The sequence below is a fragment of the Phragmites australis genome, chromosome 2 (genome assembly GCF_958298935.1).
Source record: "Phragmites australis chromosome 2, lpPhrAust1.1, whole genome shotgun sequence".
In the NCBI taxonomy this organism is placed as follows: domain Eukaryota; kingdom Viridiplantae; phylum Streptophyta; class Magnoliopsida; order Poales; family Poaceae; genus Phragmites; species Phragmites australis.
Genome location: NC_084922.1, coordinates 47,019,065 through 47,042,944, shown reverse-complemented (window position 1 = coordinate 47,042,944; position 23,880 = coordinate 47,019,065). Strand labels below are relative to the sequence as shown.

The following is a 23,880-nucleotide window of genomic DNA, read 5'->3' as shown; positions in this document are numbered from 1 at the left end:
TGCTTACAGGACGGTTAACGACGTAATAGTAGAAACTACTGAATGATGTTTGGTTAGTTTGATACTGACCGAATATATATATATATATATATATAACACTTCCATAATTCAAAAGGCAATCTACACGCAATACAGTCAACCACTAGTAAGTTTGTTTCTCCAGTAGACTAGCACCGCTTGTTAATTGTTCCTCACATTACAAATTCAAAACTTTATTATAGCAAATACACTCGTCTGCACATTTAATCCTTATGCCGTTGGACAAAATGAGGCTCGCATGATACCATTGCTCATGGACGGGTAACATATCTTATGAACTTTCTCACTAACACAACACAAAAACTCCATATCACTATACTAAAAAGTGATATGGATAACCATTGTGCGTGCCTGGCCTTGTAAGTCATTTGAAATTTAGCGATTCCACTTTTGCTGTGTGAGCTCCTAGTGGGAGAAGACAAAGTAGTGGGGCTCTTCACATCCGCTCATTTCACTTGCCACATCACTATTGTGGGTCCACACGTGAGCTTAATTAGAATGCTAGGGAGAAGGTGTTTTCATGTGAGTGAGTGTTTTGGTTGGCACGAGTATACAAGACGAGGTGTATAGTGTATACTTTGGCCCCACATTTCACCTTGTAGTTGGATATGAGGCCAAAAAAAAAGTAATTAGTACGTCTACAACAACATTTTGTTTTTTTATGAAAGCCCAATAACAATTTCACTTGGTGTAACCTTATTTAGACTTTACAATTTTTATCTTTGTACCTAGCATCTTGCTATGGTAAAAAAATAATTTCACATTTGTATTGTTGCTTTTCTAGTGAACCTCCGACAATTAAGCAAAATGAGGAATATGATATTTTTATTACACAATGCTCGTAAGGTCTATAGAACATCTAACTTTTTTATTACCATGTGTACGCAAAATCTCTAAATAATGTTTCATGCAAAAATTAATGCAACTCATTTGTATTGTACAATGGTGGCATTCAATTTAATTTGAAAATCATAGTCTGAATTCTTGCTCAAACCCAAACTTGGTGGAATAGGCCGGTGCAAGAGAAGAACCATGAAACCTGGTGGAATAGGCCGGTGCACCCACCAATTTGCCCTGGTCCACGTAGGCTCGGGTTGGGGCGGCCGAGGCTGGAGGCTCGGCGTCCACCGGGCCGCAAGACAACTGGAGACAGGCTGTCTCCCACCCCCCTCCTCTCTTCTTCGCTTTGTCTGCGCTCTCTCTCCTCCCCCCTCTCTCCTTCTCTCTCCTCCTCCTCCCCCGTCTCTTCCCCCATCCCCCACTCCCTCGCTTGCCCACCCCACCGCTAGGGCTGCCATTCGCCTCCACCTCCGCCGCCGCCGGATCCCACCCCTCCTAGCGGCTAGATCCCTCCTCTCCTCGGAATCGCCAGGTTCCGTGGAGTACTGGTGTTTTTCAGCCGCCGCAGATTCTGCCGCCGGGAGGCCCCTTGCGGCGCTCCCCGCCGCTCTCCGGCCTTCGCTGAGGTGATTTGCTTAGAGCTTGAGCTGTTCTTTCGGAACCTTTTCAGGCAACTCTTTTTGTGATCTTATTCGTACGGTTGCGATTAATAGTTTGGTTTGAGCTGTTTAGCTGGAGGGAACGAGCAAATATGTTGCTTATTGGGTAGTTCAGAACTAAGTAAGTTTTATTCTTGCTATTTCTGAAGTGTTAGTTAAAAATTGCTGTGCTGTAGTGCAGGAATGGTAATCTTTTAGTTAGCTGATTCAAGTAATTCGCAACCAACTTAGATGTCTTAGGTTATGCGCCTGCTAATTTAGCTGATCGAGTTACGGCATTTCAGTACTATATTAACTGCACACGTAGTCACTGATTGAGTTGTCTTTGTATCAGCGCCGTAGGTTTAGGGTATATTTCAAATCAAATCAAATAAATTTGTACGATTAAGGTACGAGACAGTGAAGGGAAAGTAGCATTTTTTGGGGGGTAATGTATACTCTTTGCCAGATTTGCCTTGTTGAAGTTGATCTTAGGCATTTACTTGATAATTGCAGTGCTGCGGAAGTTGGCTATCATTGAGACTTAGAAGGCAACTGAGTGTATGGTATCTGTGAGCCATTGTGCTGTCGATGCGAGCGGAGAGCATGCGTGGCAGCTGTGCTTCGGGTGATGCCCCTGACCAGAGTAGCTGCCGATGCATTCGGTGTGGTGACAATTGCACTGTTTGCGGTGTTCGCTGCTCTGGGCCTCTTCTGCATTTTCCAGTCGGTCTACTTCAGATGTCGGATTCGGAGAGGGTCCCCCTTCCTTCTGCTTGGTTACTTTAATGGTCCTTGGGTGATTCGCATTGCTCTGATTCTGATCACCATTTGGTGGGGAGTAGGGGAGATAGTGAGGTTGAGCTTCTTCAAGAGAAAGTTGTTCTCCAGCATAGTGTGGCAGAAGAACATATGTGACATGTACATACTTTCCAATCTAGGGTTTGCAGAGCCAGGCATCTTCTTTGCATTTGCTTTCCTTCTTCATGGCTCATTACAGAAGAGGGAGCTGGGCACTTTGAACCAAAGATGGAATTGGAAGACCATAGCCTACGTGTTGGTTTTCTGCATTCCAGTTTTCTTCGTGCAGGCTCTTCTAGTGTTTCTTGGGCCCAGGTTTGTTAGAGATGAGAACAGCGAACCTGGGAGGAGAAAGATTGCTAAATATTTCATTCGGACATCCATGTCAGTTGGAGATACCAGCATTTGCACATACCCGTTGTTTGGCACCATTTTTCTGGGACTCGTAGATGCTATCCTGATGAGCTATGTATCATATGTCGGATCTCGGGTGCTGTCGTTGGTCATCAACAAGGCACTGCGAAGGAGGGTTTCCTTGCTGATGTTGTCAGTTCTCTGCTTCCTTCCTATCAGGGTGCTTCTCCTTGGATTTTCAGTCCTGCCCAAGCCGGGAGATGTTGCCTTTGAGGGCATTATCTTCCTGTCATTCTTGATGATGCTGTCCTGCACAACCGTTGGGATACTCTTGCTGGTTTACTACCCTGTTGCTGATTCATTGGCCCTCCGAGATATAGGCCACAGGGAAATAGCAGAGATGGTGCCTTATGATGATTACTACTATGAAGGTGCATCACTTGTAGCCAACCAGAGTTTCCGAGAAATTGAGCGGAATTCTGACACTTCAACGAAGCGGGGCTCCATATCCTTCCGCACAATGATCAGGGAAGACCAGCTACAGCAGGATGGTGCAGATGAAATGGGCATCTCTTCTTGCAGTGGCGTCCATATTGGATCACCCTCAGGATCTTCACCAAGTGCTGCAATGCCCATGCTCCCTCTGAAGGAAGTCCCTAGATACTAAGAAGTAGTCACCTGTGCCTTTTGCCCCTCTACTATGTTCTCTCTTTTCTTCTTCTTCCTCCTCTTACTACCTTAATGATAACAGTTTTGTGGCAATCAAAAGGTTTTTGTAAAGTTTTTCTAGTAGCTTGACTCATCATCAGTTCAGTACTCTAATTTCATTTATCAAAGTGTAGCAAGTAGCTAGATCTTGCAATGGCTGAGGAGAGCTGTGCACTGGCATTGGCTGGAAAAGGCTGAGTTGGAATTCACTTTTGGTTGGTTGCTCCACAACTCACAATATCTTAGCTAATAAGTTACACCATGGAATAGGCTGGATTGGGCCTCTGCTGTGTCGTCTATCCCTTAGCTGTTCCTCTCTGTGACAGCTGTGCGAGTATATTATATTTCCTTCTTGGCCTTGAATTAAAGGTCTGTGAAGAAGGGGCTGTCGGATATAAAGGGCTTGTGAGAAATTTAGTAGTATATGCTGAGTTAGGACTAAGGACCACCTCCAAGGCCTCTCCCTTCCATATCTGTACAGCCTTTTTCTCATTGTTTAAACAAACAGTTGAACGTGAAGATATCAAGATAGTAACAACTGTTTGACCAAATTAAGTCAAATACTAATTGAGATCAAATCAAATAGTTTTCTTCCTTTATTCAGTTTGTTGTTTTGGTTTCTTCCCTTCAAAAAAATTGTTTCACTTTCACCTTGATGTATCATTTGAGTTACTAGATGTGGATGGCCGAAGGGCCCAAGACTTGCTATGGCTCCTAGGCCCTAGCTGACAGCTTGTCTTTACAAGGATTCTGTCATGAGCTGGTTTGGAGTCTTTCGTGATTCACCTCTCGTGTCTTTATGCTTGTTGACTATGCAATTATGCATAGGGATGTTTCCTGTAGTAAAATGTTTACGGTTTTGTTTATGCTTTTCCTCCCCCTGCATCGATCTGTGCCTGTGCATGATCTAGATGCCCGTTGCTTGGAATCCAAAGCCCTCCTCTCTGGAACAAGTCAACTGGACAATGCAGTCTCTGTTATTTTCGCCGTTGGCTTTTGTCCTGCTACAAATTTTTATTGCATTTGTGTTCCTGCTGGTACATCATCGGATTCCTGAAGCTGGGGTGATACGGGTGCTCCTGTTGCTCCGTGCCTCCTGTTTTTAGTAGTACTATACTGCACGTGGTCTGTGGCTTTGGATGGGTCGGGTATCATTAGTTTGTGGGCACTGCGTTGTGTGTTACTTTTTTATATGATTACTCTTTGGAATCATCCATCTCTCAAACAGGACTACAAGAACAAAGCAAATGAAAGTTATTACAAGTACTAGTACTGGACAAACTGGGACTTGAGTCCTTTCACCGAGCTAAAATTCCCAAAGGGAAATGCTGGCACCACCTGTCTCTTTGAACTTTTATTTTCTTTTTTGGCTGCTGAATCTTTCGACAGGTTATGATGCACGACCGGCCTCTGGAAGCTGACCTCCGGTCATCAGTACCGTGAAAGTCGAGAGATTTTGGCATCTTATTTCACTTGCACAATGGCTTTGCTGCGACGTAAATTCTGCACCAAGAGAGCTCTCACAATCTTTACATAATAAACTCCGTTAAATTATGAAGAAAAGCCTGTTTTTTCCTCGAATACTGAAGAAAATCCTATCGGAGTGTTGGACACGAAACAGGCAAACAGCTCCTTACAAGTTTTAACTTAGGTGGGTGTACTGAATGGATTAAATTTTAGATTTGCTCTTTATATATTTCATTAAGATATTTTTTAATAGTAAACGATGTATTTGTCAATAGTGAGACATATATAATAATTTTATTAATCTTTAAGTTTTGTATCTTTGATCTTAGTAGATATTAGACTATTTTTAATCATATTTTTTTATTTTATTCTCTTTCTAATTCTTTTCTTTGTTTCGTTCTCTATTTTTGTTCTTTTTATTTTCTCTTATCTTCAACCGTTTCTCTTTAAGTGATTTATGAAAAAAAATACGAAAGAATTTCGTTGAATTCTTTTATGATAGAAATCATGAAAAAAACAGTTAAAACGTCAAAAAAAATAAAAATCACTTCACGAATAAATTCTCGTCTGCCGAAGAACTTCTTAGGGATGGTCTAGTATGAGTAGACCACGTGAGTCTACATAGTACTAGGTTAAAAAAAAAAGTTGAAACGCATAGATATAGGGTACGTGCGTTCAGTACAGACTACAGACTGGTGCCGCATGTGCGTCGGGAGCATCACAGCATTTCCTTAACACACCACTAGTCCACTGGTACAACTGCTAGATGTTTGTGGCAAATTACTCCATGGTGTTAGTTTAATCACCGAGCAGCACTCGAGCTACTCCAACATCCAAGTGTCGAGTAAAAAACAGCGAGTGTATGGCCCCAGGCTCCCAGTCCAGGTGGATGTGGATCACAAGCACCGGCAGAATTGTCCTAGCTGCACGCGCATCTTGCATTCGCGAGCTTGCACAAGTCGCCACCTTCGTTTCGTGCCAACTACAATCAACATTCTCGAAGCAGCGGCATCGCCGTCGACGCGGCGGCAACGCTGCCGTTGTGCCGTGAGCCTGTGGAGGAAAAAGAAAAAAAAAATCCGTATTGGACTCTTGACTACGGATCGAGAGCCACTGCAGAGGATCAACAGTGATGTGCATTAGAGGATGTTTACAGATGTCGGATAAAAATTTGACGACCTAGATGAAAATGTTACAGTACCATGAACACTAGAAATCGTTGGTACAGTGAATGGAAGTACTGTTGCTCCAGTACTTTACTACAGTACCATAATTAATTAATGCAGGGGTACTGTAGCAGTGGACACATTACACTGTTTAAACAGTAACTCTCTGCAATAATCGTGATTATGGTAGAGGATCCAGGTCCCTTGACTACTGAGTTGTCCGATTTCGATACTTAACTATAAAACCGGATAATTCTCACCTCTAATTATCAATCCTGGTTCAAATTATATCCGAGCCTATTTTGAGTAGAGGTGAGACTTGGGCCGGGTCAGGCCGGCCCGACCCGACCCATTCGGGCTTCGGGCTTTTCGGGCCATGCTTGGATGGCCCGATAAACTATTCGGGTCGGGTCGAGCTGGCCCAATCCTTCTTCAGCTAGACCCAAATTCGGCCCGAATGCACGATGGGCCTTATCGGGTTGGGCTGGCACGGGCCCAGTACCACCATATTCCACCGCATGTGAGGTCGCGAACCCATTTTTTACCGAGCCAGACCGCCCATTGGGCCCCATATCAAGGCCCGGCCTGGCTCGACCCATAAATCGGGCCGGGCTGACCCGACCTATTAGTGCTCGGGTCGGGTCGGGCTTAAACTTCACGGGGCCGTGCTGGGCTCAGGCCGGCAAAAAAAAATATGGCCCAAAGTCCCGGCTCTAGTTTTGAGTGGTAGTCCGGTGACGTAAGCAACGGGCACATTTCTCCAAGTGGCGTTTTTTGCCAACTCGGCCATGACGTGGCCTGGGCCCACCTGTTATTCTCTCTCTTCTCTCTTTCCTGTCTTCCTCGTTCCTTCTTTCTTCACACCGAAGCACCAAGGCAGATGCCCGCGTTGGACTGATCTCAATCACTGGGCAGAAGCATGGGATTGAAGGACGGCTGGGTTGTTGACTGCGGCGGCGTGCCTACGCGGCGGCTCGCAAGGATGACTGACGGGAAGAAGGGCGAAAGAGGCTCGTATTCCCCAAGGAAGAAGCTGCGGTGGCGGGAGAGGCACCGCAGGTGAGAAAGAAAGGGAGCTTGAGGTGTGAGGTGCTGCGGCTCCAATCCCGATCAGTCTCCGACGGCCCCCGAGCTACAAGGAGGGGCGCATGCGTGAGAGGGAGACAGGAGAGAGCAGCGAGGCCGATAGAGGAGAGGAGAGCTAACCAACTCTGTTGGATCTCGATGGCCGCGCAGTGGATTTAGGGGAAGATAAAGGAGCAGAGCAGGGGGGGCGGTGAGAAAGAAGCAGGAGGTGCTGTTGGGCTTGCTTGCTCTGATTTGTGGAATGCTCCGTGAGATTGGTGATGATGGTTTGGATCTGAGATGAAGAAGAAGATGGTTGTTTGCTGTTTGGCTGCGTGGTGGTGCTCGGTTGTGAGAAAAGGGGAAGAGAGGGGTCGCGTTGTTGTGCTGCTTGGCTAGGTTGAGGAGATGATCGGCGTTAGTCTGTGGCGGCGGTGTGGATTTGCTCTGAAGAGAGGCGGTGGCTTTTTCCTCCTGTGTGAGGGTGCCGGCTGGTGCAAGGAAGAAGGGAAGGAGAGAAGAAAGGGAAGAGGAGCTGGCCGAACGAGCCTCTTTCACGGTTTTCTTTTATCTTTTAGAGGTTAGAATCTCTTTACCATAAGGTTTTTATTCTCTTCAGCCATTTAATAGTTTTCTTTATATTTTCGTTATAAAAGGATTTTTAAGTTCATTTCTTTCAAGATAAGATTCTATCTTAATTTTTTTCACGATTCTATTCAAAATGAGGCTGTTAGAAACGAGAGAAAATAAAAAGAATACAAATGTAAAAGGGAATCAGAAGAGAATCAAATGAAGAAAATATGATTAGTTATGGTTTTAGATACGATTCAGTTTGATTAGTGAGTCAAGTGGGTTGTGCCATACCAGGCTGTGTGTCGAGTTGTTCCCTAAGGTACAATCCATCTAAGATTTATTCTTGTCTTGCTGGTTCGGCTGGTTCGTGGCACGTTTGATAGTTAGGATTGATTAGTTTTGGCCCACTAAACAGTTAGATGTGAAAATAAAAAAATAAAAAAAATATATATATAGAAAAACTCAAGAAAATTTATGGGTAGCTTTTTTAGTTGGTTCCCTATTTATAGGAAAAAATAGTGATTTTCTGATTTTTTTTCCGAATTTTTTTTTGACTCAAATGGCTAGGTTTTTTTTTAGCTCTATCCCATGCATGTTGTATTGTTGCACAGGCGTACAGGACAGGGCTGAGAGGTCGAGACGCTGGCACGCTGCCGCTACACTGTGGCGTTGCTGCACTGCTGGCCTGACACTCTGCTGAGTGCTCTGCATGCCTGCATGCCTATTGAGTGCTGCTGCAGTGCCACTGGGCCGTGCCGTGCTTGCTCGGCGTGTCACGGTTCTGGCCCAGCACATCCGAACTATTAGCTAAGTTTGGGTTGAGGATGGCTGGTGGGACGTAGGGCCGGTCCCGTCGAGCAGGGCGGTTGCTCTGGTTTCCTAAAATAGAGAGGTTTCTTTTTATATATCTGTGTATAATATAAATATCTAATAGTTCGTATGATAACGGATAGATTGGGTTTTAAATAGTAGCTAGACTTACTAATTCGTACGGTAGGACGCAAGTAGCCTGGTTTCTCCGTTCTATAAAAATGTAAATGACATGTCTGCCTAGCCTATTTAGCTGTTTGCCTGTTTCATATTTTCTTCCATACAAAAAGTCTAGTTTCTTACTGGTTTTTCTGCTCTATAGTTTCTACTTCACCTCAAATGGATCCGACTCCTGTTGAGATCGCACGTTTGAAATATGGAAAGGTCTCCGCTTGCTCCAGTGATCAATGTGTCCAGCGTTTGTACTGTGGTGCTAGTACCTACGAGCAGATAGCTCTAAAGCTACTATAATTGTAAGCTAACTATTGCATGTATTAATTAGTAACTAGAGCTGCACACAGCAAGTTGTACATAGACATATGAGTATCTCTACCTAGCTAGCATGCATTAACGCAAGCATACGTGCATGTACTCTGATTTCTCATAATTTTGTTCAGTATTTACGATAATTTTGTTCCAGCTTACCGTAACAGATGCATTCTAAGTTGTTCAAGCTTATTGTAAATGCTCGTGGACTCTACCCAGAATATTATCTTTATAATTAATATATAAATATTTCAATATTTATGTTCAATAGGGTTTCGCTTTTAGGCCGTGTTTGTTTGAGTTTCTGCTTTTGAGCTTTTTTTGAAAAGCTGTGCTTTTGGCTTGTCTGAAAAGCTGTTTTTGGAAATAGGCTGTTGGCTTCTGCAATAAATTTTTGGCTTCTCAGCACATAGCTTCTCAGAAAAGCACATCTCAGCGAGCTTATCAACTTTAGTTCAATTTTCTCAGAAGCAGACTTTTGCCTTCTCCAGAAGCCACTTCTCCAGAACCTCGTTTGTTCTGGCTTCTAGCAGAAGCAAAATCAGAAGCAGCAAACAAACACGGCCTTAGTTTCGCCCCCGAGCCACTGAAATCTCAAGGCCGGTCCTTGTGAGACAGGTGGCAAATATTAAAATTGGAGTTTTTTTTAAAGATTTTTATAACATGAAGTCGGTCTGTGATTTGGTATAAGTGATCTAATAAGTAGTTTGAAGATATATCTTGTTTTTAAAAGAAAAGATCAAGATCCATAGTGTTTTGAAGATATCAAAAGATATTTTAAACTCCCGTCTAATTACATTTAGTTAGAGTAGCGTTATACCTAGCTAATAAGTTCACTACAAATGCAATATCATGTCTGATGTAATTTGCAAGATACATAAGCACTCCAATGACACTAAGATAAGAAATCTCATGTTCTAGTATCTCTTCTCCTTCCTACTGTGGTCTAAATGGATATTTCTCCATATCAAAAGATCGAACAACCATAGGAGTCTTGAATAGATATAATTTATCTATATTGAATTTCTTTTAAAAAAAATTGGTATATGTGGCTTGATGTACTATAATTTCTGAAGTAAGATGCTTAAGTTGTATACCCAAGTAAAATTTAGTTTTACCCAAATCCTTCATTTTAAATTTCGTCTTTAGATGATTGTGTGCTTCATCTATATCTTTTGTATTTCCGATGATATTCAGATCATCAACATAGACAGAGATAATACAAAATTCTGTTGATGACTTCTTTATAAAGACATGTGTGCAATCATCATTGTTGGGGTATCCTCAGTGCACACAAAATCCAAAGATTGTGAGAATTTGACAGTATTCATGTCATGACTAATTGATTTGCTAATAATTTTTTACATCATCCCGACACCGGGATAACCAAGACGATCATACCATATTGGAATATGTCAACATTATGAAAAATTACCTTATACGCAATATGTGGTACTAGTTTGATGTATGTATAGTACAATCCTGAAGATAAAGAGGGAATTTTCTCTAGTATTTGTTTGGCATATCCGTTATTTTTGTTATGAGGAGATATTCCTCTTGTAGAGGAACGGGTAGGCTACGTTAGCTTAAAACAAAAAATTTCTACCGCAATCACCCAGGAAACCATGTTAGTAGGATATCATAGATCGTTACCACTCGATGTGCAGTGCAACAAAAGAAGAATTGAAGTAAATCGATCCAACGTCGTGCATGTCAAACTCCTTGAATAGCTTCTTGATCAGATCCGCGACTAGCCCCACGCAGGTGGTCACACTCAACCAACTCCGAGCAACTGGTCGTGCTCCTCGATCAGCTCCCGATCAGGTCTACCGTTACCTCAACCAGTTCTGAGTGATCGTGTCATGCTATCCAACCAGATTCGAGTGGTCGCGTTGTGCTCTGCAACCAGACGAGCATGTCTATCAACCAGTGTGTCACGACTGGCGGCTAGTCCCAAACACGTCACGATCAACTCGCCGAGAAGATCAGTGCCACAATAGCAGTAGCGTCTCCTTAGTTCTTTAATTGTTTTGTCATTTACACTTGTCCATACTTTATAAAAAGTTATTAGTTCTTTAATTATTTTGTCATTATCACCAAAACCCACTTAGGAGCCTAAATGCACTTTCAATAACGTACCTCTCACTTCAGAGGTGGCAGCTGTGTGGGTTGAGGGCAGCGAGCAACGAAAAAATTGCTGATTATGCAGGGCAAGTACAAGCTCGTATGTCCAGAGTAGTATGATTGTATCATCTCTACCGAGCTCCCGGATAAGCACAAGTACCCAGAGCTATACAAGATGGTCATCAATCACATGATGCATGACCTTTGTGGTGTGCTGAACTCCCATGCAAGGCAAGGATTATTGTGGGTCATGCAAGAACTATTATCCGCGTCCTTTCAATGCGGCTACCATGCAAATGTTGAGGTCTGCTCGAGCATAAAGGCTGTCAAGTATCTGTTTGAGTACATATACAAGGGCCACGACCGGGCGTCTGTATCTATGAACGAGGACGACAACAATGGCATCGACGAGATCAAACAGTGCGAGGAGGCAAGGTGGGTTACCCCTTCAGAAGCCTTGTGGAGGATATACGGCTTTGACCTGAGCAAGAACTCTCCACCTGTGATGCAACTACAACTTCATCTCCCGAGCATGCACATGGTTTCGTACCGAGGGGGGAATGACATACAGGAGGTGCTCGACTGTGATGATGATGAGAAGTCAATGCTGATAGAGTATTTTGAGGCAAACAGAGTACACGAGCAAGTAAGAGGCATCCTCTACCGTGACTTCCTCGAGTGGTTTACCTGGCAAACAGGAAAAAATAGAATTGTGATGGCCCATCCGACCAAGGGGGAACGCTACTACCTCTGGGTTCTCCCGAACCATGTGACGGTCGCCACATCATATGAGGAACTAATGAAAATTAATGACAAGATTCTACCATCCTTCAGTGATGTCGTGGAGAGAGTGGTCTGATTATGGCAGACAATATACTGGATGAGTGCCTAACGGAGGCCGAGTTGTTCCAGATGCCATCATCGCTCCAAAGGCTCTTTGCAACAATATTGGTATTTTGTGAGCCCAACGACGCGCGTGGCCTATGAAACAGACACCTTGAGGCAACACTGGATGACTACCGTCGCACCGATCAATGCACACACACGGTCGAGTAGAAGGTTGTGATAAATGTTAGGAACATGTTGCAGTCGATGGGGAAGGATATAAGATCGTTCCCTCTTCCTGATATCAATGAGGCACTTGATTTGGCAAACAATGTGTCGAGGAAGATATTCGAGGAGTCTATGATCAGTGTGGACCATAAGTACATAGCCTTATTTGACTCCCTCGACATCAAGTAGAGGGTCGCCTACGACGAGATTCTAGCCGCGGTTGATAGCAGCGAAGGAGGCATGTTCTTCGTTGATGACCCGGGAGGCTCAGGGAAAACTTTTCTTTACAAAGCATTGCTTGCTATAGTCCGCGACCAGGGGAAGAAGATGGTCGTGGAGACGGCTACGTCTGGTGTTGCCGCTTCTATAATGCTCGGAGGAAGAACCATGCACTCACGATTTAAGATACCTCTGACCATTGATGATGAGGGTTTATGTAGTTTTACAAAGAAGAGTGGGACAGCTAAGCTTCTGCAGGCGGCGTCACTGATTATGTGGGATGAAGCCTCCATGACTAAGAGGCAAGGGGTGGAGACTCTAGATAACAGCTTTCACGACATAATGGGCCAGCCAGATATCCTGTTAGGTGGAAAGACGGTTGTGTTTGGTGGTAACTTTAGACAGGTCCTCCCTATTGTCCGAAAGTGATCAAGATCTCAAATAGTAGATTCAATGTTGCACAGGTCCTACTTGTGGGAGCTCATGCAACACCTAAGGCTCATGCATAACATGAGGGCTCAGAGTGACCCATGGTTTGCGGAATACCTATTGCGCATCAGTAATGCCACCAAGGAGGCTGATGGTAACGGCAACATACGACTTCATGATGATATATGCATGGCGTATACAGGAAAGGACGTAGACCTCGATAAACTTATAGATAGCGTGTTTCTGATGCTCGGCGCTAACCTGGGTGACCCAAACTACATCACGTTGAGAGCCATCCTGTCCACACAAAATGAGTGCATGGATACGATTAACATTAAGATGATTGGTCATTTGGGGGGGGGGGGGGGGGAGATGGTGTATCATAGCTTTGATCACGCTGAAGATGACCCTCGCAACTACTACCCCTTGGGATTCCTTAATTCTCTGACCCTAGACGGGCTACCTCCACATGTGCTAAAGCTCAAGGTTAACTATCCTTTCATACTGCTCAAAAATATTGACCCCGCCAATGGACTTTGCAACGGGACAAGGCATGTGGTTCGAGGGTTCCAAAGAAATGCTATTGACGTAGAGATCGTGCTCGGGTAGCATGCTAGGAAGAGAATTTTCCTGCCTCGTATCCCCCTATGTTCCTCTGATGATGAGATGTTCCCTTTCCGGTTCAAGTGGAAGCAGTTTCCTATCAGGCTCAGCTTTGCCATGACAATCAACAAGGCACAGGGACAGACCATTCCGAATGTCGGAGTGTACCTTCCCCAGCCAGTGTTCTCTCATGGCCAGCTATACGTCGTGTTATCTAGAGCCATTGCCAGAAGGAACATCAAGATCCTCGCCACCCCAGATGAAGGTAAGAAAAAGGAGAAACGCTCAAAGCAAAGTGGGACACGCCCTAAAAACATCATCTACAAAGAGGTCCTCACACTATAGTCGAGGTATTTTATTGCTTATTTATCGATTTGTGGCAATTGGCTATATTTCGCTTATCTTTGATGTGATACATATAATAATTTTTTTCCGTTTGCGCGGACTCAATGATAGGAGGTACCCAATTGATATGATGTAGAGGATAATGGTAAGGGCAAGAGTAACAACCCATGAAGTAGGTCAAGATGAGGAGAGCTTCAAAATATACAAAAGGTTTCATGTGAATGATGACAGAAAAACCTAGTTGTAATGAGGTTCAGTGCACGCTACTTAATAGGAACCATGTTTTCTCTTCTTCGTTGGTGGGCACGAGCTTGATTCTTGCGTATTGTCAAAGCTCAAAGTATGAACATGGTTCAACATTGCATCTTTTTGGTAGCTTAGATGATCAATGCATTCCTTATGTTTGAATTGGTTTAACGAGGATGGTACAACAGCCATTTCCCAAATTATTTGTATTTTTTATTTTTGTGCTCATACATCGACAAATTTCTAAAGATATACTTTGTTATATTTGACGCCAACGCTTAGCCTGAATATCCTTTCCTTATAATTTTTTATGACTGTTCAGTATATGCTCGAATAAAGATGTAAACTTGGTTGCACAATAGTGTGTTGTCTTGTGTTCAGAATAGTATCTTTAGTGTTTACAGTGCTTCAATAATATTAACAATGTTATTTTTTGAAAGATATTTCTACGATGATGGCTGATTTTAGATGAGTCAATAATGTTATCATATGCAAATTAACAACTCTCGTTATAACGCACAAGCATTCAACTATACAATATAATTTGCACACGCATACGGTGCAAAGTCATCCTTCATCCCCTAAAGGTATTAGAAATAAAAACAGTTACAGATGAGCAGCAAATCTACCATGTGACAGCTCAAATTACTCCTTAGATCCACTAATATAAACAATATCTATATATAATATTATTTTATATAAATTTTATTTTCGTTACAATACACGAGTACTCAACTAATAAACTAAAAATTACAAAACTTGCATCTACTCGGCTTGTAAAGTAGCTCTGTACAGCAGTTGGTCTTTAGCGTGCACTTCCTCGAGGAGTTGGGCCTACAGCTCAGGTCGGCCCAGCATAGCAAACGCAGCGCCCGTTGACCGGGCTACGCTCTCGCCGCACTGCCACACGCAACACGCAACCGCAACGACCCAGTTCCCCAAAACACCCCGCCACAACCTCAAATATCGCGTGGAATCCCAGGGGTATTACGGTAACTAGTCACGTTTCTTCTTCGGGGTTCGCGGCTGCTGCATCGCCTCCTCGTGTAAACAAGGCGCAGCAGCGCCGCCGTCTCCAGCCGGAAGAGAAACCCTAACCCTAGCTCAGCCCCCCTTCGTGCTCGTAGTGCATGGGGTCGTTCTCGGAGATGCCCCCAGGTGACCCGGCGGCCGGGGAGAAGATCTTCAAGACCAAGTGCGCGCACTGCCACACCGTCGACAAGGGCGCCGGCCACAAGCAAGGTGGGCACCCCACAGCCAATTCCTGACCCGCTAAGCTTCATCTTGCGAGGTGCATTGCCGGTAGTTTGGTGTGCTTGATACCTTTGGTGAGTGATTGCTTCACATGGAGCGGTGATGTCGTGGGCGATTGATTATTTGATTTCGAGCGAGGCGTCTTCTCTTCTGTGGCTTGGAGCTCAGTTTGGGTGGCGGAGGCTTGAATTGATGTTGTTTGGTCGTAATTATGCTACCATCCCAGTTGTGCATTGCTGCGCTTTGCGAATCGAGCTAATCCCAAATGCTCGCTTGCTCATCTGTCTAAATAATTTGTTAGATTCCTACATTGTGGGTGCGCACAAAGGACTGAGCTGTGTTTTGAATATTGTTGCGTGATTGATCTTGTTCAGAGCTCCCGTTTTGTCTGTTTGATTGGATGCTCTGCACCACTTTGCTAGTTTGATGCAGTAAGGCATTATTTTGAGCTTGCAATTCGATACCGTGGAACTCAAAAAAATTGTATGGTTTGGTGTGGTGATATCCTAGGTGTTACTGGTGTTGTCTACGTGACTTTGCAAATATCTCTTATTGCTCGAGTCTAGTATACCTGCGGACTTTGAACAATCATATTTTCTGTCCTGCTAAGGATATATTTGTTTGGATTTTTGCTTTTTTTAGTTTTTCTAAAAAGTTGTCTTTTATTTTTTTAAAAACTACTTTTAGATTTTAGCCGTTAGTTTGTATAATAAATTTTTAACTTATTAGCACATTACTTCTTAGAAAAGCTACTTTCAGTTAACTTTTTAGCTTTATTCATTTTTTAAAAGCAAACTTATGTCTTTTTCAAAAATCACTTTTCAGCAGTTCTATTTATTTGAGCTTCTAGCTTCTGACAGTAGAAAAGTCAGAAGCATAAGCTCAAACAAATAGGCTCTAAGTACTTAACGGTTGTTCATGATACTGCAGTGTCAAGTGCCCATGTGCTAGTTTTAAAGTTTTTATGCTGTTGTAAATATATACGCTTGGGATTCAACCCATTTGAAGGTAGCAATGTCAATAATGTTGATCCGTTGCAGGGCCTAACTTGAATGGTCTATTTGGGAGGCAGTCTGGTACAAGTCCTGGTTACTCTTACTCCCCGGCTAACAAGAACATGGCTGTGATTTGGGAGGAGAACACTTTGTATGGCTACCTGCTTGATCCTAAGCAGGTATGGTTAGCATGCTCCACTAACTGATAATGTCAGTATATGTTGCGTGCACGCCTCTGCAGTGTATGTTCAATGTGCGCCTCCGCCATGTACATTTGCAATCAGACATGCCATTTGCTGCCTTGCCCTGTGCAATTGGTACCATGTGCCTGCTGTAGAGCACATTGCTAAGTACAGAATGTGTTACAAGCTTTGTTCTCAGTTCAATTGATAGATTGCTTATACTCTTGTATGTTTTCAAGCTACGATGTCCTACACATAAATCAGTGATATTTGCTACTCTAGTACTCTGGAGATCAAACTCAGTAGTATTTGTATCTCTTATTTATACTGATCACTGGTTCCTTTTATCCCCACTGCCCCCCTATGAGTCATATGCTTCCAGACTCCGCTGTTCTGTAGATATTCATTTCTGCAGAACAGCTTATTTGTTATGCTAGCCGTGATTGTTTTTTACATTTTGATAGGTACTAGTAATGCACGCTGTGAAATTATGAAGTACCAGACTACCGGTTGGTCTTATTACATTAGCATCACCATTCAGTATGCCTTAAACATTATCCCCTCTGGTTCTGCATACATTTGTCATATTTGCTCTCTCTTTTGACTTGTGGAGTGACATTGTTTGATTTTATATAATATTGCAGCAACAGTAAAACTATTCTGTTTTTCCTATGCAGTATATTCCCGGAACCAAGAAGGTGTTCCCTGGACTGAAAAAGCCGCAGGAACGTGTTGATGTCATTGCATACCTGAAGAATGCCACTGCTTGATGAGGGTTTGCTGCTGTGACCCTAAGATGAAGAGCGGCAGTTCTTTTTGCAGTTAAAATAAAGATGTGATTCACTTTAGGTTCACAGGTTGTATCCAAACGACCGTTAAGAATTAGAAGTAGTTCTATAATGCTTTTGTTTCTTTGGGAAGGTTTAACATACCTATGTAATGTTTGTCTCTCATTTGCCTGTCTGTGAAAATCTATCCGAGTTCCAGTCATGTATTCTAAGCCTTACGCATACATCGGTGTGTGGTTATACGTTCAATTGAATTGTTGAGCCGAGTTGTACCTGTAATGGCCGGCTGTAAACCATTTGCTGGGAAGATGCTACTATACTGGCAAGGCTTTGAAACTGGCAAACATGCGTGTGTGAGAGAGAGTGACAATATATGCTGATTTCCTCTTCTGTGAATTCTCCATATAGTGCTTGACAATATGTACTGATTACCTCGTCTGTAAATTCGCCATATACCTTCCCACAATACACGAAGCCTTAGTGTCACCCGTGGCCATGACAAAACCTCATTCTGAGACTGAACAGCTGTTCCAAAAGGAGTAACTCTTCTCAACCACATCGACGGGGTTCTGAACGATCAAATGAGCTATCCAAATCAAATTTCAGAGGTATCAAGCCATACTTGCTATCAAATGGGCATGAACTGATGAACAAGTCACCATGCTGAAGGGTGGCAGACATCCAAACAAGAACAATGTAAAAAATTAGATGTTGGCAGATTATCATGTCCAATGCGTCATAATTCAACTTGAACATTACCAGTATCAGCGATCAAAAATCTGATGGCAGCAGAAAACATTCTCAACGTTGTCTGAGCGCACGGCCGAGAATGACGCAATGTTACCTACCTGGTGGAGTGGTGGTACAGCCAACAACACCTTCCCAGGTCAGCCAGAGTCAGTCAACAAACCTGCGCGATTGAACTAGCCCGTGCTAGTGCCTGGCGGTGGTGGCACCGATTGGCGCTCGTTGCCAGCAGGAAATTCCTGAGGTTGTGCCTGTGCATATCCTCCTGGTCCTTGGTTGACAGGATGGCCTCCAGGGACTGAAACATATCCTGCGCCTGGCTGGGTGTTGCCATACGCAGCAACATCAGTTGTCATACCATAGTATCCGTAGCTTGCGTTGTTAGCAACTGCCTGAGCAGTGTACCTTGCTTGAGACAACGGGTACTGCCCATAACCACCAGACTGCATCCCTTGCTGTGGGTAGGCCGAAGCAACTTGGTTCGTGGGCTGCTGATAGCCTCCTGAAGGATGCGTGTAATCATCAGCACCACCAGGAGCTGCTCCATAGTAATAACCATAACCAGGAGCTGGCTGAGATGGCGTGGTTGAGACTGGATTGCCATAGGGATATTGCTGTGTAGGGTAAGATTGGTAGCCTGCCTGTAAATGCATTGGCTGTTGTCCATAGTACTGCTGCCCTTGCATGTAGTTGCCATACCATTGCTCACCGTACGCTTGCACGTATGATTGTTGGCCATGAGCAGTTTGTGGGTAACTGCTAGTTGGTCCATAAGTACTAGGAGCCAGTGGGTTCCCGTAGTTGTATCCCATTGAGACTGGAACGCCACCAGGACCTCCAGATGAGTGCGTATAGTATGCACCACCACCCTGAGGATGCACCTGACCGGGGCCGCCTGACCTTTGATCCCGGCCAGTACTCATGCCAACTCCTAGGACTTCCTGTTGGGGCTGGGAGTACCCACCATAGGGCTGATGTAGTGGGTTTTGAGGGTTCATGTTCATACCTCTATGCTGGTACTCACCTTTGTCTGGTCCCCGCTGAGGGGCTTCACCTGGTCTACAAGATCGGTAACTTTTCTTCTTAAGAGATCAGTAACTTTGATGACAATGCCCATCCATGCGTGAATCAGATCTAGGAGACTAGTTACAGAAGGCTATATCAGACTGAGAGAAAGGATTGATAGATAAACAAAGACATTAAAATACTGATACTGAAAAGGCAACAGAAACTACTCTGGTAAATTTTGATGGATACGAAAAATGGGCAAAAATGACCAGCACCGGTGAAATCTCCATTACCGTGTTGAATCTCTGGATTAAATTGACCACAGCAGATTAAAAGAAAACTCAGAGTAAGTGTCAGTGCAGCGGATACTTCCGAATTTAATCAGCTACTTTTGTGCCACACAAAGCTAACAAATATAAACATCGTACAAAAAATAGATGATTTCTCTTTTTTAGCTTATTAGACGGTATTCTTGGTTTCATATCCACGAATTACCGTGTGCTTAATGCGGCAAAATCAGGAGATTTAGCAAAGCTGGCACAGTCGAGAGTACTGTTGCGTGATTGTTAAAATACATGTTAGATATAACATGCATGTCATATAATGAGTATATTTATTCGAACTTTGCACTATAACAGGCATGCATGATTCAATAGGTAAGTTAAACTGCAAGGGTCAGCCATGCCTAGAAGGTAGCTATTATAGTTTAATATCACATCGTGGTAATCATTCGTCACAAAAGGAATAGATAAACCAAAAGGACATGCTGTAAATATCTGCCGGAATTATTGTGATTGACCAAATTCTATGAAATGATAATGGAACACATCTAAAGATGTAATATGGAACCAAAAGAAAAGCAAAGAGAAAATGAAACGATCAGAATTCCTGATGCATGCTATTCACATGCTATCATACCACACGGACATAAAAATGGAAGCAAAGAACTGTACTAGTTTACCAATAATTGTTATTGCAATAAGACGAGTTAACAGTCTGCTAACTACACCTACCAATTTCTGGTAGCCGTCTTGGTGAAGTATACAACGCTTCAGAGATGTTAAGCAAATAATAGCATAATATTTTGGTATATCTATAATATTCTCGTATCTGAGCTTCTAAGCATACAGCCTTATGGGTGAATAGCCTAACTCATGTTTCTATAATCAATTTGATCCCCTGCACCAATTCAAGAACCCATACGGAAAAATTATTTGAATTTACAAAAAGGTTGGTTGAATTTACGAAAAGTTAGCTTGGATTTATATGAAATAACAATGCATGGTTTGTAGCTACCAGTGATGATACATGGCGAGTACAATATTCATAAGATAAAAAGGTAAGGGGAGTAGGTGATGCCATGCGATCCCCTTATATGATGCCTTCGGAGCTAAAGCTTCCTATGACTCGCAATCATGGTGGATAGCCAACTCAAACATTGCTGCATATTAGAAGATATATCCAAGGGCCATAATCTATTGTAGGAAATGGTAGCAACACTCAGAAATATACATGTTCATCAAAGTATGTTTTCTCCATATAATTGTGAGATGTCCTTAACTTCACTATCTTAGGTGGAGAGGCTAGATATCTAGCTAACATGGTTCCTGCTATTGATAGAAAATAGGCGGGCGGTGCAATAGAAACTTGTAGTTATTGAGCAAGTATCACAGATACCTGACTGGTGATTTCCATTATCATTGTTTTTGCAATCTCTCTTTGTGTGCAGTTTCCGGTAAGTCATACTTTTTTGTTGCTCGGAATGATCACCTTCAGGAAGATGTCACGGGATCAACTACAAGAGGTATCTCGGTTTCTTTTATAAAAAAAACAAAGGAAGAGCAAGCGGTAGAGTAAGCATAGACCATAATGTAAGCACCAGACTTCGTTTCTATGTTCTTAATAGTCTCACCTCCCTTCCCAATGACCAAACATACCTGCAGAATATGCAATGAAGTTAGGTGACATCAGTAAACAAGAAATATATAGAGCACATAAGTAAACCAAGCTGGCCTGGAAGTTTCTAACTCTTGCCTTCTCATTGGGAACATGTATCTCACTGTGGTCAACACCAGATTGCTTAGTTCCAAAACCTCTAGCAATGAATGCACTACATCACCCACATCAACCTGAAGAGAAAAGGTTACAATAGCTTCAGTAAGTTCATAAGCATCCTGAATAAATCAAATCAACATGCGAAAAGGCGACATAAATAAGACATACCTCTTCCATGAAATCTTTAACCAGCTGCTAAGCCTTGTTGATGCTTTCAAGACAGCCAGCAACTTCAACGAAAGCCCAAGAAGAAGAATCTGATCAGCTTCAGTATCTTGTATGATCTCAATTTTAGCACCTGAGGTGGCCTCCAGGGACTTGATTATATTCCCACCTTTGCCAATTATACCACCGACCTACAAAGTACCTTTTCCATATTGAGCTAACAGCTGTACATATAGAATGGAGAACTTATCTGAATAGAATGCCAATAAAAGTCTGCTGAAAAAATAAGATGCATAAAAAAACCCAGCTTAAATAACTTGCAAAGAGAATATGCCTCTCCTAATGCATATGTGCATGCTCCCTGCATGATTATTTATGGATGGATGCTTCACAGTTCACATTCAAAGGTTTCTGCTCTGACAATTTGAGATCACTACAACACCTAATATGCATATTCACATAGTAATAAACGCTTAAGTGCATAACCAGGATAAGTTGGATGCACCTCGCTGTGAGAAATTTCGATTCTACGAGATATCATTTCTTGGGTGGCTGCAGAAGCATCCTGCTGCTCTGATGAGGGGGCACCATCTTCTTGGGGATATTCTGAACATTCTTTTGGGACATTTACTGCAGAGCTAGGCTGCATGTTTCCATCCACAGAAGCCTCCCCATTCACTGCTTCTGATGTTTCTGGTACAGACACTTCATTTTGAGTAGAGCCTATTCCATGCAAGAAGAGAATATGTAATTCACCCATCCTTTTAATGAAACAATTTGATGTAGTACACTAATTACTACTCATATTAGCTACAGATTTGAAATGAGTAAGTCTAGTGTTGCAACTGTAGATAAATTTTGCGATATGGAATTAACATTGCCACATTGAGATCCTAAGGGAAAGTGATTAATTAATAATTATAGTGTAAACTGGCCATGCGTTTGTTCAGCAGGGAATGTACGGTTACTTGAAAAAATAAATAAGAGGGGGCACTTTCATGCAATCTTAACCTGCTTTCCCTTATAAAATATAATTTCATACCAACCCCTATTGTTCATAAAATGTTCCTTCTATACCAAAAACTGAAGGAAATTTGCATTGCTCTACAAACGTTCGAGTGAACCCATCATCCTTGACGAGATCACACAAAAGGCTAGCACGCCATACACATATTACCCAAACTCGAACTACACAGCGCATGGAACCCCGACCAGACGGATAGCAACTTTAGTACTTCACACATCAAATGAACCGAGACAATAACGTGTCACGCGACAAAACAAGGATGAACACTTGCAAATCGCATACATCATTATACCTGATGCGTCAGCCTCGCCGTCAACACGCGCCCGCTTGGCCTCCCTCTCCACCGCCTCCTCCCCTTCCCCTGTCCCCTCCACCTCCACTGGATCCCCATCGCCACGGGCGCCACCCTCCTCCGCTTCCTTATCCGCGTTCACGTCCTCCCCTTCCATCTCACCAAGTTTCCTCTTACGATCGGGTGGAGAACCCGTCTCCTCCTCCGCCACCGGCGCTTGAAGGGCCCCGGTGAGTGCCGAGTCGGTCTCCGCCATTGGTGATGCTAGGGTTTCGCTTGGCTTTGGGCGCGAGATCGCAAGAGCTGGTCGGAGCGCGCGGAGACGGGGGAGCGAGGCGGGGCGAAATGACTATGATCTTATCTCGCGAGAGATGGGATTTTTTTATTTTAGTTTTTTTAATTAATATTTTAATAATAATATGTGAGAAACTGATTTTTCAGGAAACAGCCTATTTTATCTCAAATCTATTGACATGACTTTAAACGTGGTCACGATAATATCAGTCCCGATGTATTTACACGTGTTGCTGACATGGTAATCTAAATCGCACCAAAAATTTTAACACGATCATTTATCATGCTAAAGACTTTGACATGACTCGGGACTTAGACTCTCTTTTCTCTCTCTTCTTTTTATCCTCCTCTTTCTAGATCGAGTCTGAGGACTTTTCTTTCGTCCCTCTCTCTTCTAAATTATTCATCAAATTTATCAATTTTAACCCAAATCAAAGAGGGTTTCATGAGAGGAGGATTGCATCCATTCAATTTCGATTATCTCCATAGTTTTATATGGTTTTGGGCTAACTAGGGTTTAGAGATTAGGTGATAAAAATGTTGAAGTTTGGTTAGATTAGCTAATGCTTGTTTGGTATTGTCCAATACTTAATGTAGCATATTTATTATACTTGTACGTAGATCATTGTATTCTTGTATGTTGTGTTGCAAAATTGACTGTTCAAGTTGGTAACCAAGTTTAATGTATAGGATTTGGTAGTATTGAATATAAAAGTGTTTGGTACATGTTAAAATTGTAATGGATTAACATTTATTCAATTGTATGGTATGACGAACTGTTTGTGGCGTAAGTAAAAGTGGACACGCATCGGTAAGAAGTATCTCGATGTTAGTTACAATGATGCCCCCGTTCCTCCCGCTCTCCCTGTCCCAACTTGTAATTGTGGTAAGTCTATCGTGGTACTTCAATCGCTCCATGAAGATATTGCCGGTCATGTTTACTACCTGTGTAAGGATTATCTTGTGAATATATATTTGTTATGGGTTAGGGTAGAAACATATAATATTACGCTAATATGATATTTTAATAATTTATAGGAGTGAAAGATATGCTACTTCTTCCAATAAATTGATGGACCTGAGATATATAACCCTAAAATTCTTAAG

The 23,880-nt window shown here is 42.8% G+C and overlaps 3 protein-coding genes across 8 annotated transcripts; 2 read left to right on the top strand and 1 right to left on the bottom strand.

The window, feature by feature from the left end:
- Positions 1-1,234: 1,234 nt before the first annotated feature.
- On the top strand, positions 1,235-3,461 carry LOC133909329 (uncharacterized). Its single transcript, XM_062351710.1, has 2 exons — positions 1,235-1,505; positions 2,034-3,461. Exon 2 carries the CDS (start codon positions 2,149-2,151, stop codon positions 3,337-3,339), a length of 1,191 nt encoding a protein of 396 aa, XP_062207694.1. The 5' UTR covers positions 1,235-1,505; positions 2,034-2,148; the 3' UTR covers positions 3,340-3,461.
- A 1,352-nt stretch (positions 3,462-4,813) lies between these two features.
- LOC133909330 (uncharacterized) lies at positions 4,814-22,838 on the bottom strand. Of its 4 annotated transcripts, none has more exons than XM_062351713.1 (6): positions 22,480-22,838; positions 21,666-21,883; positions 21,164-21,351; positions 20,975-21,069; positions 20,618-20,877; positions 4,814-4,883 (listed from the first exon to the last, which is right to left on the bottom strand). In XM_062351713.1, the coding sequence occupies exons 1-4, from the start codon at positions 22,733-22,735 to the stop codon at positions 21,051-21,053; spliced, it is 681 nt and encodes a 226-aa protein (XP_062207697.1). In that variant the 5' UTR covers positions 22,736-22,838; the 3' UTR covers positions 4,814-4,883; positions 20,618-20,877; positions 20,975-21,050. The 4 variants fall into 4 exon arrangements, with proteins under 4 accessions (XP_062207697.1, XP_062207698.1, XP_062207696.1 ...); XM_062351714.1 differs by lacking the exon at positions 4,814-4,883 and having other exon boundaries at positions 17,640-20,710; positions 20,853-20,877; XM_062351712.1 differs by lacking the exon at positions 4,814-4,883 and having other exon boundaries at positions 17,640-20,877.
- LOC133909331 (cytochrome c-like) lies at positions 14,935-17,464 on the top strand. Of its 3 annotated transcripts, none has more exons than XM_062351717.1 (4): positions 14,935-15,208; positions 16,261-16,394; positions 16,862-16,937; positions 17,075-17,464. In XM_062351717.1, exons 1-3 carry the CDS (start codon positions 15,097-15,099, stop codon positions 16,889-16,891), a joined length of 276 nt encoding a protein of 91 aa, XP_062207701.1. In that variant the 5' UTR covers positions 14,935-15,096; the 3' UTR covers positions 16,892-16,937; positions 17,075-17,464. The 3 variants fall into 3 exon arrangements, with proteins under 3 accessions (XP_062207701.1, XP_062207700.1, XP_062207699.1); XM_062351716.1 differs by having other exon boundaries at positions 14,937-15,208; positions 16,862-16,906; positions 17,075-17,173; XM_062351715.1 differs by lacking the exon at positions 16,862-16,937 and having other exon boundaries at positions 14,944-15,208.
- Positions 22,839-23,880: the final 1,042 nt, after the last annotated feature.

Bases quoted from the DNA above. Each gene is read 5' to 3' on its own strand.
- LOC133909329 (XM_062351710.1), top strand. From the start codon at position 2,149: ATGCCCCTGACCAGAGTAGCTGCCGATGCATTCGGTGTGGTGACAATT.
- LOC133909331 (XM_062351715.1), top strand. From the start codon at position 15,097: ATGGGGTCGTTCTCGGAGATGCCCCCAGGTGACCCGGCGGCCGGGGAG. The intron at 15,209-16,260 runs GTGGGCACCCCA...GATCCGTTGCAG, and splicing joins GGGCGCCGGCCACAAGCAAG to GGCCTAACTTGAATGGTCTA. The intron at 16,395-17,074 runs GTATGGTTAGCA...TTTCCTATGCAG, and splicing joins ACCTGCTTGATCCTAAGCAG to TATATTCCCGGAACCAAGAA.
- LOC133909330 (XM_062351711.1), bottom strand. From the start codon at position 18,936: ATGAACATGAACCCTCAAAACCCACTACATCAGCCCTATGGTGGGTAC.